Here is a 17,093-nt window from a genome sequence, read left to right as displayed (position 1 = left end):
AGTGCTTTTCTTTCAAAAATAAGGACATTTCAAAGTGACCCCAAACTTTTGAACGGTAGTGTATAATGCTTATATTCATACATGTCAACCTTTGGTCAATCAAACCTGTATAACCAACCTCCAAAATCCGTATTTCCCTTATAAAATCCTTATAAGATGCAAATTAAAATAATTTACCTAAAATTTGAATGATAATTAACAATGATACATCCAAGTTACTTTTTATTCAATATTAATAACAATAAACCTTCAGAATGAATACAAAGCTCCAATGTTCGACAAAAACACAAAGTGTCACTCTAATGTTCTGAATTGTACTCCATGACAGCTTTTTTAGCGCTCTGCACCAATACCTCACTAGGCTGCATGTCACAGCAAGTGTCTGTGCTGATCTTGCCGGAGTGCCCATTCAGAATCTTTTCAGTCTCTAGTGAAAGTCGCTCAGGTGGAAATACGTGTTTCAAACAAAATGTTACTTCCCGGTTGGCGGGATTCTTGCAATGCGGTGTGCGCATGATCAAAAGTGGAATGAAGTCTCGCTACCACAAGATAACACGCGATTTCATAAGACTCTTTACTGGCTGTCTGTGGTGTACAGTACAGTTTCTGTAGTGTACAGTATGTTTGTAAATGTTATGCGCTCTTTTATCATCGTGGGAATTGATTATAGCTCTAAATAAATATTGAAGTTTTTTTTAAAGAATCCGTATAAAACTTTATTTGTACGCCCGTACACGGCCGGCCCAAGGCATAAGCGAATTAAGTGCCCGCTTAGGGCCCCACACACCACCAGGGGGCCCCCAAGAGCAGTTGGAATGCCCACCTGCGAAAATATTTTTAATTAAAAAAACGTAATATCAATGACATGATATAGCAGAAACAAAAGACACAAAAATAAGACACAAAATAAAGTTTTTCGTATCATTTTCATAGTTGGTACATTAGGTTAACTAATCCTTGCTGCTGGTTGCTGCCACTGCGCTCCTGCACAACCAGACGCACGTGACGTGACAGGAGTTATTCACTTCAGAAGATAGGTGGACTAGATGGCTAAGCCATGTCTCAAAAAAGAAAATTACCCATCTGGGGCAGAGAAGAGGAAGAAAAAAAGCAGCAAGAAAAAGGTAAATTTGAATGTCCAATGTTACTATTTTTGTGTCATTAAGGTTGTCTATCTTCTGGGTAGGTTGGCTGGATTAGCTAACAGAATGTCTGTCATAGTAGCTAACATTATGCTACCCAACACAACAAAATGTAGCCTCGGATATCATCTTTAGTTCTAAGCTGAGAGCTGTCGCTTTACTTACAAACTCCAACCTAAATGTCATGACTGATATTAGCTCAAGTGGACAAAGTCATTATGACTTTATGAGTCTGTTTTGCACATTAGTGCAAAATAAACTGGTTAACTTGTTTACATATACAGTGTCTTGTCTACTGATTTGTTGTTTTACTTACAAATATGCCACACATCACTCTGAATATTTTATATTGCAATAGCCACAAGTTGCAGTATAATGTAAACCAACTAAAAACGCAGATTATGGTGGGTGGTTAGACTAACTAGACTAAGGGCCTCTGCATGCTCTTGCGACAAGGCTTTCGCAGATAGCTTTTCGCAGGCAGTTGTAATTTATCATTGAGCGGGGAGTAATAGGCGTGCGCGATGTTATTCACCGCCACAACGCAAGGGGGCGCGAAGTCGCGAAATCGCTAGGAGTAGTTGGTGGGTGTGGTTAGTGGAGTGTTTATCCTCTGGTTACTTATAATGACTAGAACTGGAGTCGTATAGATGTACGCATAGACATCCTATGTCTATGGATGTACGTACTTCCTCGATCAACCGCTCTTCGTGCTGCTCCATCTTCGCTCGTGTTTTTAAAAATGCCGGTCATGAAAACAAAACAAACCGGGAAAGTAGGGAAGCGGAAGTGCGTGTACAGCGGATGTAGAGTGGCCCAATCAGAGCCCTCTTGTCTGCGAGGCTTCTGCGGTGGTCACAATTTTTGGGAGGTGCGCGCAGAGCATCTGCGAAAGTGGGGGGGCTACGCAGACACTATCTGCAACGCCATCTGCAAGGACTGGGTTGTCAGCATAAATTGGCCTTAAGACAGGGGTGAGCAATTATTTTTTCCATGGGGCCACATGAGAAACAGAAAATTTTGTGGAGGGCCGGACCAAAAGGCTGAACTAAATTCTGCATAATATTAATTGTATTTCTTTATATAAAGCAATAAATAACATTGTTTTTACAAGCTGCTAAGACTGGTAAGAGTATGGAAAAAACGAGGTTGCCTTACAAAAAATGTCATTTATTCAATCAAATTTCCCAAAACAATGGTTAACAAAATGTGAACGTTTGTACCATTTTTTTCAGTCACATTCACCCCAAAACACAATAAAGACATCATAATATTGTCTTTCTACTCCAAATATCAAGCAAGATACATCATATTATAATAATGATGCCCACATTTGTAGTCTAATCACCTCATTTGGTGTTTTTCAGTTTTTTCTTTGTTCAGTGAGAGAAATCTAGTCTCTGCTGGTCTTTAACGAGTGCATCAGAGTCAGGTTAAATGTCTGAGGTGGAGATGCGAAGCACAGCTGACGGATGATCATCAGTCGATTCGATGTAGGAATCAGACCTACAGATCGGTTCGGGCTCCGGCGCCTGCTGGTGACGTCACACTATGTGATTGGCTGGACCGTTTGAAGGATGACATACAAGTTTGTGGTTGGTCTGGACAAATTACGGAAGTAGTTATCGCGGGATTAGGTTTTGTGGGATTTCATGTCGCGCGCATTGCGTTTTTGTTGAACACAACTTCAAAATAAAAGCAATGCACATTCAGTCCATGCATGAAGTAAAATTAGAAAATACGTTTATTTTGTAATTTCTAATTAATCTTATGCGGGCCGGTCAGAATGAACCAAAGGGCCGGATGCGGCCCGTGGGCCGGAAAATGCCCAGGTCTGCCTTAAGAAATAAGGCAGCTAGCAGTGTAGTTTTGGTGGTGTGTGGGGGGGGGCCCCCAAATCAAATTCTGCTTAGGGCCCCTTAAAGGCTTGGGCTGGCCCTGCGCCCGTATACTATGTTTATTGACTCAAATCCGTATAAAATACGGACATTCCGTATAGGTTGACATGTATGCATATTGAAAGATTTTTCTTTTATAAATAAACAAAAACATGACTCACCATGCTCCTGCTTGAACAGTATGCTGTACTGGATGGGAGGAAATAAAGACAGGCAACAATAAATCACATTCAGAGCCAGCTTAGATGCTGTCTAACAGTAAACCATGATGTTAAGACACTTTTCCAGACTAATATGAAGAAGTCATCAGGGTTAGATCTTAACACTAGCCCGCGGCTAGTGCAAAATCTCTGCTACTAGCCCGTGTTGGCTAGTGCAATAACTTGACATGGGTGTGGCCATCTTGAATCACGCAAAATCTGCAAAATGAACTGAAATGAACGCAAAATGAACTGGTGACTTACTTTCACTTAGTGAATAATCCCACCCTTAAAGGGAAAATAATTGTGATATATTTCTTCAAGTGTTGTGGTTTGTACTTAACAAACAGAAATTAATTTTACTTGTAACTCTCAGTTGACTGCCATCATGTACTTGTATCTTCCTATGTTGCCATTAGATCTCATTTATGTTTGTTACCCTGACAGTATTGCTACATGTATGTGCACAATTAATGAATATTTTTTGTATGGAATGTTTACTTGTACAAGAATTAGTCATGTTCTTTTCTAGTCCAAGATAAGTTTATGATTTCAGTTCTAGTCCATTTCTATAAGAATTTGCTATGTTTTTTTTTCCAGTCTAAGGCAACTGAATGATTTCAGTTCTAGTCCATTTTGCGAGATTACGACATGTACTAGTCTACTTAACTGTAAGCAATGACTACCTCTTTTATACTTCAAAGTGACAATTATGGTTTGAAACACAAAGTCACATATGAGAACCATAATGGATTGAATAAAGTACTGGTTTTGTTACACTGAATTGGGAGCTTCTGTTGTTTCAACTTGTTCATTGTTTAGTATTTAAAATTCTTTCAATTGTCACAGGAATTGGGCTTAAAATAGCAGGCTAGTGCAATTTGCAAGCCACTAGCCCGGCTGGCTAGTGCAGAAAAACCTTAAGATCTAACCCTGGTCATCATCAGTGCAAGGCTCTTGTAAGACAGCTCGAGAGGAATCTAGTCTCTCACCTGAGTGCTCATGGTTTCTCGTTGAGTGTTGATGTTTCTTCCGCCTTATATCCGTTTAAATGCTACATGAAAACAGCAACTCTGTCAAAATCAAGCTAGTGTGAAGTTCAGATAGTTAAATAAGCCTTATACTCACCATACACGAGCACTACACAGGGCATTAATAACACTACACTGTGGGCTTCTGTGTTTACCAACAGCTCATAAAAACAAACACCTCATATTAATAAACCTTTCCGTTTCGCCTACATGAGGTGACCAGAATAAATAAGCTATTAAAAAGAAAACAATACACCGTTTCTGAAACGATACTTACGGCTTTTCTTCCTCAGTGAGCCGCCATGACAGCTAGCCGCGATGCATTATGGGTAAGAAATAAAAAAGACACTGGAAGCCCGTTTCAGCCATAGACGCCGCCTTCTGCGTAGAATCATACGTCATCCTCGCCGCCATATTGGATGGGGCAAAGTGGAGATTCTTCAACCGTCTCTGGTATTGAGGTATTTCACCTGACGTCACAGGGTCACGTGACGCCCCGGTGTCCACCATTTTGGACGGCAAGCTAGCTAATGTCAACAACAGTAGCTAGTATGTTACTGTAGCAATATTTACGTTCAGTCATTTGGATGACTGTTAAAACCTTTCAGTCTCAAGTTTTTCCTTTACTGGATTTACTAGTTTACTGAGCTAGCGCGCGATGGCTCCCGGCTTGGCCGGCGAGCGCGCGATGGCTCCCGGCTTGGCCGAGCGCGCTAGCTCAGTAAACTAGTAAATCCAGTAAAGGAAAAACTTGAGACTGAAAGGTTTTAACAGTCATCCAAATGACTGAACGTAAATATTGCTACAGTAACATACTAGCTACGATGTTGTTGACATTAGCTAGTGCTAACAGCTAGTTGCTAATACACTGCTACAACTACACCGACCCTAATAATACAGTTCTTAGTCATTGCCTGGTAACAGCAAATTTATAACGGGCCATGTCTCAACAGACCAAGAAGTTATTTCAATGACATTTAATAACATTTTGTTTATCCTGAGGACCGAAAGTAAATGAAAATGTGAACAAACCTTAGCTGTAATCAGATGGCGACCACCGGCTCCAGGGACGACCCGCTGATGTAGGCATGTTACCCAGCCTGACACAAAATATTTGTAGGCATCCAAACTCTTATACGCTTTCAGATCAATACCTGTGTATGGCGATGGGTTTTTAACGACATAGGTATACAGATCATGTGGGCCGAAGTCAGGTAAAGACGAGGGCTTCGTGTACTTCCGTACGTCAGTGAACAATCCTGGTGGAAGCAGGTAAATGTCGTTCTCTAAGCCTGCTAACCTCAATTTTTGCAAATACCTCTCCCTCTGCTCGCCCTGTAAATGCCCTACATCACTGGATAGTGAAGGTGTTTTCTGCATTTCGCTCCTTTTTCTTTTATGTTTTTCGTTTGTCGCCTTCCTCGCATTCAAACTGATTCGAGCCGTGCCGTCCAAAATGGCAGCATCACATGACTTGGTCACGTGAGTGAAATACCTCAATAGCGTCTAGACCAGTGATTCTCAAACTGTGGTACGCGTACCACTAGTGGTACGCGGACTCCATTCTAGTGGTACGCCAAAGAATCACTTAATTAAATATAAATAAAATTGAAAAAATAAAATAAAACGTGAAATACTATCCATAATATCCAAATGGCTGAAAATATCTTATCAACCGATGACAAGAAAATGAAAGGAGATACAAATTAAGTTAATAATTTTAAAAAGTTTGCAAGTGCTTCTGGGTAGACATACGTAGCGTACGTACGCATTCCCGCCGGTTCCGCTGACAGACGGTTATCCGCCATTGGTAGACTAGGCTGTGATGGGAAAAGGTGGAGGTGGCTTTGCTAATTATGATGAGTACGACAAAATTACTGTCGTGGCTTAAATCCGCGAATGGGAGCGTGGATCAGGAGAGAGGGAGAACTGAAGAGGACGTGTGTGAGCCGAGTGCAGATGCTAACGACAGTGGCAAAACCAGCCCCAGAACTGCTAGCAAACGGCAGAAACCAGTGAGGAGGAAGTATGACGAAAAATACATAAAACTGGGATTCATTTGGAGCGGGACAGAGGAGCTGCCCAGGCCGCAGTGTATTGTATGCGGGGACGTTCTGAGCAATGAGTCCATGAAACCATCGCATCTCAAACGGCATCTTACAACCAAACACACAGCACTAAAGGACAAACCAATGGATTTTTTTTACGAAAACGTGATGAACTGAAGCAGTCCAAGTCCACCATTCTGTCCTATGGTACACCCGTAGCCAAAGCACAGGAAGCTTCATATCGTGCCAGCCTCCTGATCGCCAGAGCCAGTAAGCCGCACACAATCGGGGAACTGCTGTGTTTGCCATTAGCCAAAGAGATGACACGTATCATGTGTGGAGAGAAAGCTGCCAGAGAGTTAAACTTGGTGCCGCTTTCAAATGACACCGTGTCAAGGAGAATAAATGACATGGCTGACGATGTTAAAAAGACACTGATTGAGCGCATTAAGAACAGTAGATATTTTACCATACAGCTTGATGAGACTATAGATGTTGCAGATTTGGCCAATTTATTTGATTCATTATTTAAGTACAGTGTTTTATTTTCCTATATTTAAACACAGAGTTACTGTTCAAAGTACTGTGTGTAATGTTACAGTGGCCAACAATATTAAATATACTTGTTAAATAAAACCTCCGCCTTGTTTTTAATGAATACTTAGGCCTACTATGCTACTGTATTTTAATGTTGGTCATTATGTTGGTACTTGGAGAGCCAAGTATTTTCTGAGGTGGTACTTGGTGAAAAAAGTTTGAGAACCACTGGTCTAGACCATAGATTTACATACAACCCCTGGCAAAAAGTATGGAATCACCAGTCTTGAATGAGCACTCATTCACACGTTTTATTCTGTAGAACAAACTCAGATCACAAACATGATACAATAATAAAGTCATTCCAAAGTGCAACTTCTTGGCCTTCAGAAACACTAAAAGAAATGTAGAAAAAGCATTGTGGAAGTCAGTAAATGTTACTTTTATAGACCAAGCACAGGGAAAAAAATATGGAATCACTCAATTCTGAGGAAAAAAATATAGAATCATGAAAAACAGACAAACAAAAGAACATTCAAAACACATCACTAGTACTTAGTTGCACCACCTCTGGCTTTTATAACGGCTTGCAGTCTCTTAGGCATGGACTTGATGAGTGATAAACAGTATTCTTCATCAATCTGGTGCCAACTCTCTTTGATTGCAGTTGCCAGATCAGCTTTGCAGGCCGGAGCCTGCAATTTCCACCACAAGTTTTCTATTGGGTTGAGATCTGGACTATTTGCAGGCCATGACATTGACTGGATGTGTCTTTCACCAAGGAATGCTTTCACAGTTTTTGCTCTATGGCACGATGCATTGTCATCTTGGAAAATTAGTTCATCATCCCCAAACATCTTTTCAATTGAAGGGATAAGAAAACTGTCCAAAATGTCAATGTAAACCTGTGCATTTATTGAAGAAGTAACCACAGCCATCTCCCCACTGCCTTTGCCTGACATGCAGCCCCATATCATCAAGGATTGTGGAAATTTGGATGTTTTCTTCAGGCAGTCCTCTTCATAAATCTCACTGGAACGGCACCAAACAAAAGTTCCAGCATCATCACCTTGTCCAATGCAGATTCGTGATTCATCACTGAAGATAACTTTCATCCAGTCATCCACAGTCCATGATTGCTTCTCCTTAGCCCATTGTAGTCTTGTTCTTTTCTGTTTAGGTGTCAATGATGGTTTTCTTTTAGCTTTCCTATATGAAAATCCCATTTCCTTTAGGCGATTTCTCACGGTTCGGTCACATACTTGTACACTGACTCCAGCTTCCTCCCATTTATGCTTCATTTACAACCCCGATTCCAAAAAAGTTGGGACAAAGTACAAATTGTAAATAAAAACGGAATGCAATGATGTGGAAGTTTCAAAATTCCATATTTTATTCAGAATAGAACATAGATGACATATCAAATGTTTAAACTGAGAAAATGTATCATTCAAAGAGAAAAATTAGGTGATTTTAAATTTCATGGCAACAACACATCTCAAAAAAGTTGGGACAAGGCCATGTTTACCACTGTGAGACATCCCCTTTTCTTTTTACAACAGTCTGTAAATGTCTGGGGACTGAGGAGACAAGTTGCTCAAGTTTAGGGATAGGAATGTTAACCCATTCTTGTCTAATGTAGGATTCTAGTTGCTCAACTGTCTTAGGTCTTTTTTGTCGAATCTTCCGTTTTATGATGCGCCAAATGTCTTCTATGGGTGAAAGATCTGGGCTGCAGGCTGGCCAGTTCAGTACCCAGACCCTTCTTCTACGCAGCCATGATGCTGTAATTGATGCAGTATGTGGTTTGGCATTGTCATGTTGGAAAATGCAAGGTCTTCCCTGAAAGAGACGTCGTCTGGATGGGAGCATATGTTGCTCTAGAACCTGGATATACCTTTCAGCATTGATGGTGTCTTTCCAGATGTGTAAGCTACCCATGCCACACGCACTAATGCAACCCCATACCATAAGAGACGCAGGCTTCTGAACTGAGCACTGATGACAACTTGGGTCATCCTTCTCCTCTTTAGTCCGAATGACACGGCGTCCCTGATTTCCATAAAGAACTTCAAATTTTGATTCGTCTGACCACAGAACAGTTTTCCACTTCGCCACAGTCCATTTTAAATGAGCCTTGGCCCAGAGAAGACATCTGTTCTTCTGGATCATGTTTAGATACGGCTTCTTCTTTGAACTATGGAGTTTTAGCTGGCAACGGCGGATGGCACGATGAATTGTGTTCACAGATAATGTTCTCTGGAAATATTTCTGAGCCCATTTTGTGATTTCCAATACAGAAGCATGCCTGTATGTGATGCAGTGCCGTCTAAGGGCCCGAAGATCACGGGCACCCAGTATGGCTTTCCAGCCTTGACCCTTACGCACAGAAATTCTTCCAGATTCTCTGAATCTTTTGATGATATTATGTACTGTAGATGATGATATATTCAAACTCTTTGCAATTTTACACTGTCGAACTCCTTTCTGATATTGCTCCACTATTTGTCGGCACAGAATTAGGGGGATTGGTGATCCTCTTCCCATCTTTACTTCTGAGAGCCGCTGCCACTCCAAGATGCTCTTTTTATACCCAGTCATGTTAATGACCTATTGCCAATTGACCTAATGAGTTGCAATTTGGTCCTCCAGCTGTGCCTTTTTTGTACCTTTAACTTTTCCAGCCTCTTATTGCCCCTGTCCCAACTTTTTTGAGATGTGTTGCTGTCATGAAATTTCAAATGAGCCAATATTTGGCATGAAATTTCAAAATGTCTCACTTTCGACATTTGATATGTTGTCTATGTTCTATTGTGAATACAATATCGGTTTTTGAGATTTGTAAATTATTGCATTCCGTTTTTATTTACAATTTGTACTTTGTCCCAACTTTTTTGGAATCGGGGTTGTATTTTGTTGTACTTTTTCGGTTTTCAAGACATATGGCCTTAAGTTTTTTGTCTTGACGCTTTGATGTCTTCCTTGGTCTACCAGTACGCTTGGCTTTACAGTAAAAACCTTCCCATGCTGTTTGTACTTGGTCCATATCTTAGATACAGCTGACTGTGAACAGCCCACATCTTTGGCAACCATGCGTGAAGAGCTACCTTCTTTAAGAAGTTTGACAATCCTCTCTTTTGTTTCAAGAGACATCTCTCTTGTTGGAGCCATGATTCTTGCCAATCCACTTGGTCCAGCAGCCCTCCAAGGTGTGATAACTGCGCTGTTTCTAACTTCAGACTAACCAGCAGATCTAATCTGAGGCAGGTGTCAATGTAGGGAAAGGAAATTGACTGGGTGAGTCCTTATTTTGTATCTGAAAATTGAGTGATTCCATATTTTTTTCCTCAGAATTGAGTGATTCCATATTTTTTCCCTGTGCTTGGTCTATAAAAGTAACATTTGCTGACTATCACAATATATTTTCTTCGTTTATTTTAGTGTTTCTGAAGGCCAAGAAGTTGCACTTTGGAATTACTTTATTATTGTATCATGTTTGTGATCTCAGTTTGTTCTACAGAATAAAACATCTGAATGAGTGCTCATCCAAGACTGGTGATTCCATACTTTTTGCCAGGGGTTGTAGAAGACTAGATGCCTCATCCCCGTTGCCCATCAACGAAGTCGAACGTCCGCACATGGCGGCCATCTTACCTCAGACAGCTGGCTTACCCATTACATTGTGTTGGTAGCGATATGTACTTTTCAGATGACCGTAACTTCCTCAAATTTCAATCGATATTCAAATGGTTTGGTTTGTTATATAAAAAAAACCAAACGGAAGTATGTATTTATGATATTAATGATGAATAATCATTTTATGTTTTAAAAAAATACGCATAGCTTGGCAAAAATATTTCAGTATACTACAGACTGTAAGACAGGATGCATGCTGAAATTCCTCTGCTGTGAGAAGCCTAACACTGCATACTTATGGATAACTGTGGCCTTAGGACAAATAACCATACAATTTATTTCCAATTTTTAGTGAAAATATTTTTACATGTGATAGGGCCGTAGGGGAAGCTAAAGTTAAATAAACAGCTTACTCACTTCTGAAACTTCAGAAATACTTCATCCACCTCAAAAACCTAATGCACTCACATCATAGCATAATAACAAACGTAAACTCACATCATAGCATAATAACAAACGTAAACTCACATCATAGCATAATAACAAACATAAACTCACATCATAGCATAATAACAAACATAAACTCACATCATAGCATAATAACAAATGTAAACTCACATCATAGCATAATAACAAATGTAAACTCACATCATAGCATAATAACAAATGTAAACTCACATCATAGCATAATAACAAACGTAAACTCACATCATAGCATAATAACAAACGTAAACTCACATCATAGCATAATAACAAACGTAAACTCACATCATAGCATAATAACAAATGTAAACTCACATCATAGCATAATAACAAACGTAAACTCACATCATAGCATAATAACAAACGTAAACTCACATCATAGCATAATAACAAACATAAACTCACATCATAGCATAATAACAAATGTAAACTCACATCATAGCATAATAACAAATGTAAACTCACATCATAGCATAATAACAAATGTAAACTCACATCATAGCATAATAACAAACGTAAACTCACATCATAGCATAATAACAAACGTAAACTCACATCATAGCATAATAACAAATGTAAACTCACATCATAGCATAATAACAAATGTAAACTCACATCATAGCATAATAACAAACGTAAACTCACATCATAGCATAATAACAAACGTAAACTCACATCATAGCATAATAACAAACGTAAACTCACATCATAGCATAATAACAAATGTAAACTCACATCATAGCATAATAACAAACGTAAACTCACATCATAGCATAATAACAAACATAAACTCACATCATAGCATAATAACAAATGTAAACTCACATCATAGCATAATAACAAATGTAAACTCACATCATAGCATAATAACAAACGTAAACTCACATCATAGCATAATAACAAACATAAACTCACATCATAGCATAATAACAAATGTAAACTCACATCATAGCATAATAACAAACGTAAACTCACATCATAGCATAATAACAAATGTAAACTCACATCATAGCATAATAACAAATGTAAACTCACATCATAGCATAATAACAAATGTAAACTCACATCATAGCATAATAACAAACGTAAACTCACATCATAGCATAATAACAAACGTAAACTCACATCATACCATAATAACAAATGTAAACTCACATCATAGCATAATAACAAATGCACTGCCCGAGTAAGTAATAGTATAAAACAGTGACAGCGACTCACGGTAGTTTGTGACAAAAAAAGCATTTAATTAATCACATGTGGTTATACTTCCAAGGATAAAAAGATATCTTTACATTTACAAAAAGAACATTCAAAGCTGATTATCATGTCAAAGTCAATATATGTTAGCACAGAAGATTGAAATTTCATTTGACTAGGCTCCAATGTGCAGTTAAAATAAAACTAAACATACTGATATAAACATCTACAATTAAAACACACACAGACACACACGTCATCTTATCATCAAAGTCAGTACTTTGATTTCCTGCAAATCATAATGTGAGTGCTGGGCTGTGCTGTGCTTGCGTAAGTCTTCATACCCCTTGTCTGTGGTAAGATGGCCGCCCTGTGCGGACGTTCTGGAATACGCGGTGAGGAATCTAGTCTTCTATGTAAATCTATGCCCGTTTCAGCCATAGACATATAAACATAGACACCGCCTTCTGCAAGGCAAGGCAAGTTTATTTATATAGCACATTTCATACACAGTGGCAGTTCAATGTGCTTTACAGAGGTAAAAGCAAAACAGTAAACAATAGAAAATAAAATTACATAAAATAAATGGGGAAGAAAAATAATAAGAATTAAACAAGAGTAGAAATAAAATAATAAAATGAAGTAAAAATTCAGTAAAAAAAAACCCAGCAGAATAAAATAGAATAAAAGTTAAGTAAAGTTTAAAACATGCAGAGACTGTAAAAGTTAAGAAAGTTTAAAACATGTAAAGATGACAATATTAATCAGTTAGCAGAAAGCATCTGAGAACAGCTTGGTCTTTAGTCTAGATTTGAAGCTGCCAACAGCAGGAGCATTTTTTATGTCGTCTGGGAGTTGGTTCCATAGCTGTACTGCATAGTAGCTAAAAGCTGCTTCACCACACTTTGTTTTAACAACAGGTTTTACCAGTAAATTTTTCTGCTGCGATCTGGTAGATCTGATTGGGTTAGGCCGCTGCAACATATCAGAGAGGTAATTGGGCCCTGTACCATTTAGAGATTTGTACACCAGCAGCAGTACTTTAAAGTCAGTTCTGTAGCTTACTGGAAGCCATTGAAGGGACCTTAGAATTGGAGTAATGTGCTCTGTTCTTTTAGTTCGTGTGAGAACCCTAGCCGCTGCATTTTGAACCAGCTGAAGTCGTTTGATGGTCTTTTTTGGGAGGCCTGTGAAAAGGCCATTGCAGTAATCAACCCTACTAGAGATGAAGGCATGTATAAGGCATGATTCTGCGTAGAATCATACGTCATCCTTGCCGCCATATTGGATGTGGCAAAGTGGAGATTCATCAACCGTCTCTGGTATAGCGTCTAGACAGTAGCCGAGAATAAAGATGCCACATTCATGTGCTGCGTTTAACTGTACCAACAGGTTTATCGTCCAAACGAGATCACATGGGATTACCTTTCACAGGTGAGACTGGAAAAATACTTTTCATTGTATTTGGTCATTATAACGTAATTTTACGAACAGATTTTTCTGACTTTGTGGCTAATATAAACATACATGTCAACCTTTGGTCAATCAAACCTGTATAACCAACCTCCAAAATCCGTATTTCCCTTATAAAATCCTTATAAGATGCAAATTAAAATAATTTACCTAAAATTTGAATGATAATTAACAATGATATATCCCTGTGGCAGTTCGTGTAAGTGGGTGGAGCACAGAAGGACAGCAGGACAGAACTGAGTTCACAAAAACTCTCTTTATTCAGCTTTTCAGCGGATCTCTATACTCTCACACACACACTCAGACACACAAACACACACATCAGTAGTCTAGTTGTGGAGAGAGCCCCCTCTGCTCTCGCTCTTTCTCCTTAAATAGGGCGCGGTAACTGGGAAGACACACAAACACATTAATTAACGACAGGTGTAGTGATTCTGCCATTTACCTTCCCTGACTCTGCCCTCCTGTCACAGACCGGCGCTTGACCACGCCCCTGCTGCCACATACCCCCACCGCCCGACTCAGGCCGGGCAGCCGTCCGGCCTGCAGCCGACTCCCCCCCCCCCCCCCCCCCCCCCTTGATGGGAGAGAAAGTCCGCCACAACCATCTGCGCCCCCGGCCTGTGGATCACCTTGAAATTAAAGGGTTGGAGTGCCAGATACCAACGGGTGATCCGCGCATTGGCATCCTTCATGCGACGGAGCCACTGGAGGGGTGCGTGGTCCGAACAGAGGGTGAAAGGGCGCCCCAGCAGGTAGTAGCGGAGGGCGAGGACCACCCACTTGATCGCGAGGCACTCCTTTTCCATCGTGCTGTAGCGCCCCTCGCGTACCGACAGCTTTCTGCTGATGTACAGCATGGGACGATCCTCCCCCTCCACCTCCTGGGACAACACGGCCCCCAGCCCTCTGTCCGATGCATCCGTCTGTAACATAAAAGGGAGAGAAAAGTCAGGGGAGTGTAATAGCGGCCCCCCGCACAGTGCAGCCTTTACCTTAGAGAACGCCCGCTGGCATTGCTCCGTCCACTGGACCGGATCTGGTGCCCCCTTTTTAGTGAGATCAGTCAGCGGGCTGGTGACGTCCGAATAATTAGGTATAAACCTACGATAGTAGCCAGCCAGCCCCAGGAACTGTCTCACCCCCTTTTTTGGTCTTGGGCCTCGGGTAGGCCGCAATCGCTGCTGTCTTGTTAATTTGGGGACGCACCTGCCCGTTGCCCAAGTGGAAGCCCAGATTCCGTACTTGCACCCACCCAATCGCACACTTCTTTGGGTTGGCTGTGAGACCCGCTCGCCTCAGCGACTTAAGGACGGCCCTCAGGTGTTGTAAGTGCTGCTGCCAGTCATTACTATAAATAATGATATCATCGAGGTATGCAGCCGCATAGGTGGCGTGGGGGCGGAGGACCCTGTCCATCAGCCGTTGAAACATAGCGGGCGCCCCAAACAGCCTAAAAGGAAGTGTGACGAATTGGTGTAAGCCGAACGGTGTGGAAAAGGCCGTTTTTTCCCCGGATAATGGAGTCAAGGGGATCTGCCAATAACCCTTTGTTAAATCCAGTGTCGAGTAAAAATGAGCCGTGCCTAGCCGATCGAGCAACTCATCAATACGAGGCATTGGGTATGCATTGAATTTAGACACCGCATTGACTTTTCTATAGTCGACACAGAACCGGACCGAGCCGTCGGCCTTGGGTACCAAGACCACCGGGCTGCTCCAGTCACTGTGGGACTCCTCGACGATGCCCATTTCAAGCATGGCCTCGAGTTCTTCCCGAACCACTTTTTTCTTGTGCTCGGGTAACCTGTAAGGGCGGCTACGCACTACCACCCCCGGGGGCGTCTCAATGTGGTGCTCTATGAGGTTGGTGCGGCCGGGCAGGGGCGAGAACACGTCCGAAAACTCGGTCTGCAACTGGGCAACCTCCACGAGTTGGGTCAGGGAGAGGTGGTCTCCACAGGGGACCGGAGAGGTACGCGATGCCAATGTTCCCTTTTGCACCTCCGGCCCCAGCTCCACCTTCTCCGGAACCACTGACACCAACGCCACGGGGACCTCCTCGTTCCAGAGCAGGTTGAGGTGGTAAATCTGTAGTGCCCCACCCCTATCCGTTCGCCTCACCTCATAGTCAACGTCCCCGACTCACCGTGTGACCTCAAAGGGTCCTTGCCACTTGGCGACAAATTTGGAGCTCAATGTGGGCAACAGTACGAGTACTTTCTCTCCCGGTGCGAACTCCCTAAGGCGTGTACCCTTGTCGTACAGGCGGGTCTGTCGTTCTGGGGCCTGCCACAAATTCTCCTGAGTTAGGTGCGTGAGTGTGTGGAGTTTTGCGCGCAGGTCCATAATGTATTGGATTTCGTTTTTACTTGGTGAAGGTCCCTCCTCCCAATTTTCCCGCAGCACATCTAGGATGCCGCGCGGCTTACGCCCATATAACAATTCAAACGGGGAGAACCCCGTGAAGGCTTGGGGGACCTCTCGCACTGCAAAGAGCAAGGGTTCGAGCCATCTATCCCAATTACGTGCGTCCTCACTTATGAATTTTTAATTATGTTCTTGAGGGTGCGATTGAACCGTTCAACTAAACCGTCCGTTTGTGGGTGATACACGCTGGTGCGGATCGGCTTAATACCCAACAACCCATACAGTTCGTTCAGTGTACGTGACATAAACGAGGTGCCTTGGTCAGTCAGAATCTCTTTCGGGATTCCAACTCGGGAGATAACGTGGAAGAGTGCCTCCGCAATACTGCGTGCTGAGATATTGCGAAGAGGCACTGCTTCCGGGTATCGCGTTGCATAGTCCACTAGAACTAATATAAAGCGGTACCCTCGTGTTGACCGATCTAATGGCCTGACGAGATCCATTCCAATTCTTTCGAACGGGGTCTCGATTAACGGTAGAGGGTGCAAAGGCGCTTTTGGAATGGCCGCTGGATTTACTAACTGGCATTCGCGGCATGCCGTACACCACCTACGGACATCGCCGCGAATCCCTGGCCAATAGAACCGGACCATTATTCGGGCTAGTGTTTTATCCTGCCCTAAGTGTCCAACCATGGGATTAAAGTGAGCCGCCTGGAATACCAATTCCCGGTGGCTCTTCGGAATTAAAAGCTGCGTGACTCACTCTTTAGTTTGAGTGTCCTGCGTCACTCGGTATAATCTATCCTTCATAATCGCGAAGTAGGAGAAGGACGGGGTGGCGTTCGGCGGGAGCGTTTGACCATCGATTACTCTCACTTGGTCAAACGCATGCCGCAGAGTCTCGTCTCGCGACTGCTCTAATGGGAAATCCGCAAGGGATTCCCCAACAGAGAGAGGAGGGGCCGGCGGCTCCTCACTCTGACGCGGAGATGACGTAGACGGCTCTGTGACAGCTGCTCCCGCCAACGCGACACCGGGACCTCCCCCTGTTAAATGACAGGACCCACTCTTCA

At 42.1% G+C, this 17,093-nt stretch overlaps 1 protein-coding gene across 3 annotated transcripts in view; it reads right to left on the bottom strand.

The window, feature by feature from the left end:
• Window positions 1-4,600, bottom strand: part of skic8 (SKI8 subunit of superkiller complex) — a 30,584-nt gene extending 25,984 nt beyond the window's left edge. The window contains exons 1-3 of one of the 3 annotated variants that reach the window (XM_060914386.1): window positions 4,549-4,600; window positions 4,233-4,294; window positions 3,202-3,229 (exon numbers count right to left, since the gene is read on the bottom strand). In XM_060914386.1, the coding sequence (XP_060770369.1) occupies window positions 3,202-3,229; window positions 4,233-4,244 (40 nt within the window). In that variant the 5' untranslated portion in view covers window positions 4,245-4,294; window positions 4,549-4,600. Of the gene's footprint in view, window positions 1-3,201; window positions 3,230-4,232; window positions 4,314-4,368; window positions 4,497-4,548 lie in introns of those variants that run through there. The other 2 variants (XM_060914387.1, XM_060914388.1) reach the window with 2 other exon arrangements.
• Window positions 4,601-17,093: the final 12,493 nt, after the last annotated feature.

The sequence above is a fragment of the Neoarius graeffei genome, chromosome 2 (genome assembly GCF_027579695.1).
Source record: "Neoarius graeffei isolate fNeoGra1 chromosome 2, fNeoGra1.pri, whole genome shotgun sequence".
In the NCBI taxonomy this organism is placed as follows: Eukaryota; Metazoa; Chordata; class Actinopteri; order Siluriformes; family Ariidae; genus Neoarius; species Neoarius graeffei.
This window is presented reverse-complemented; position numbering and strand designations above follow the sequence as displayed.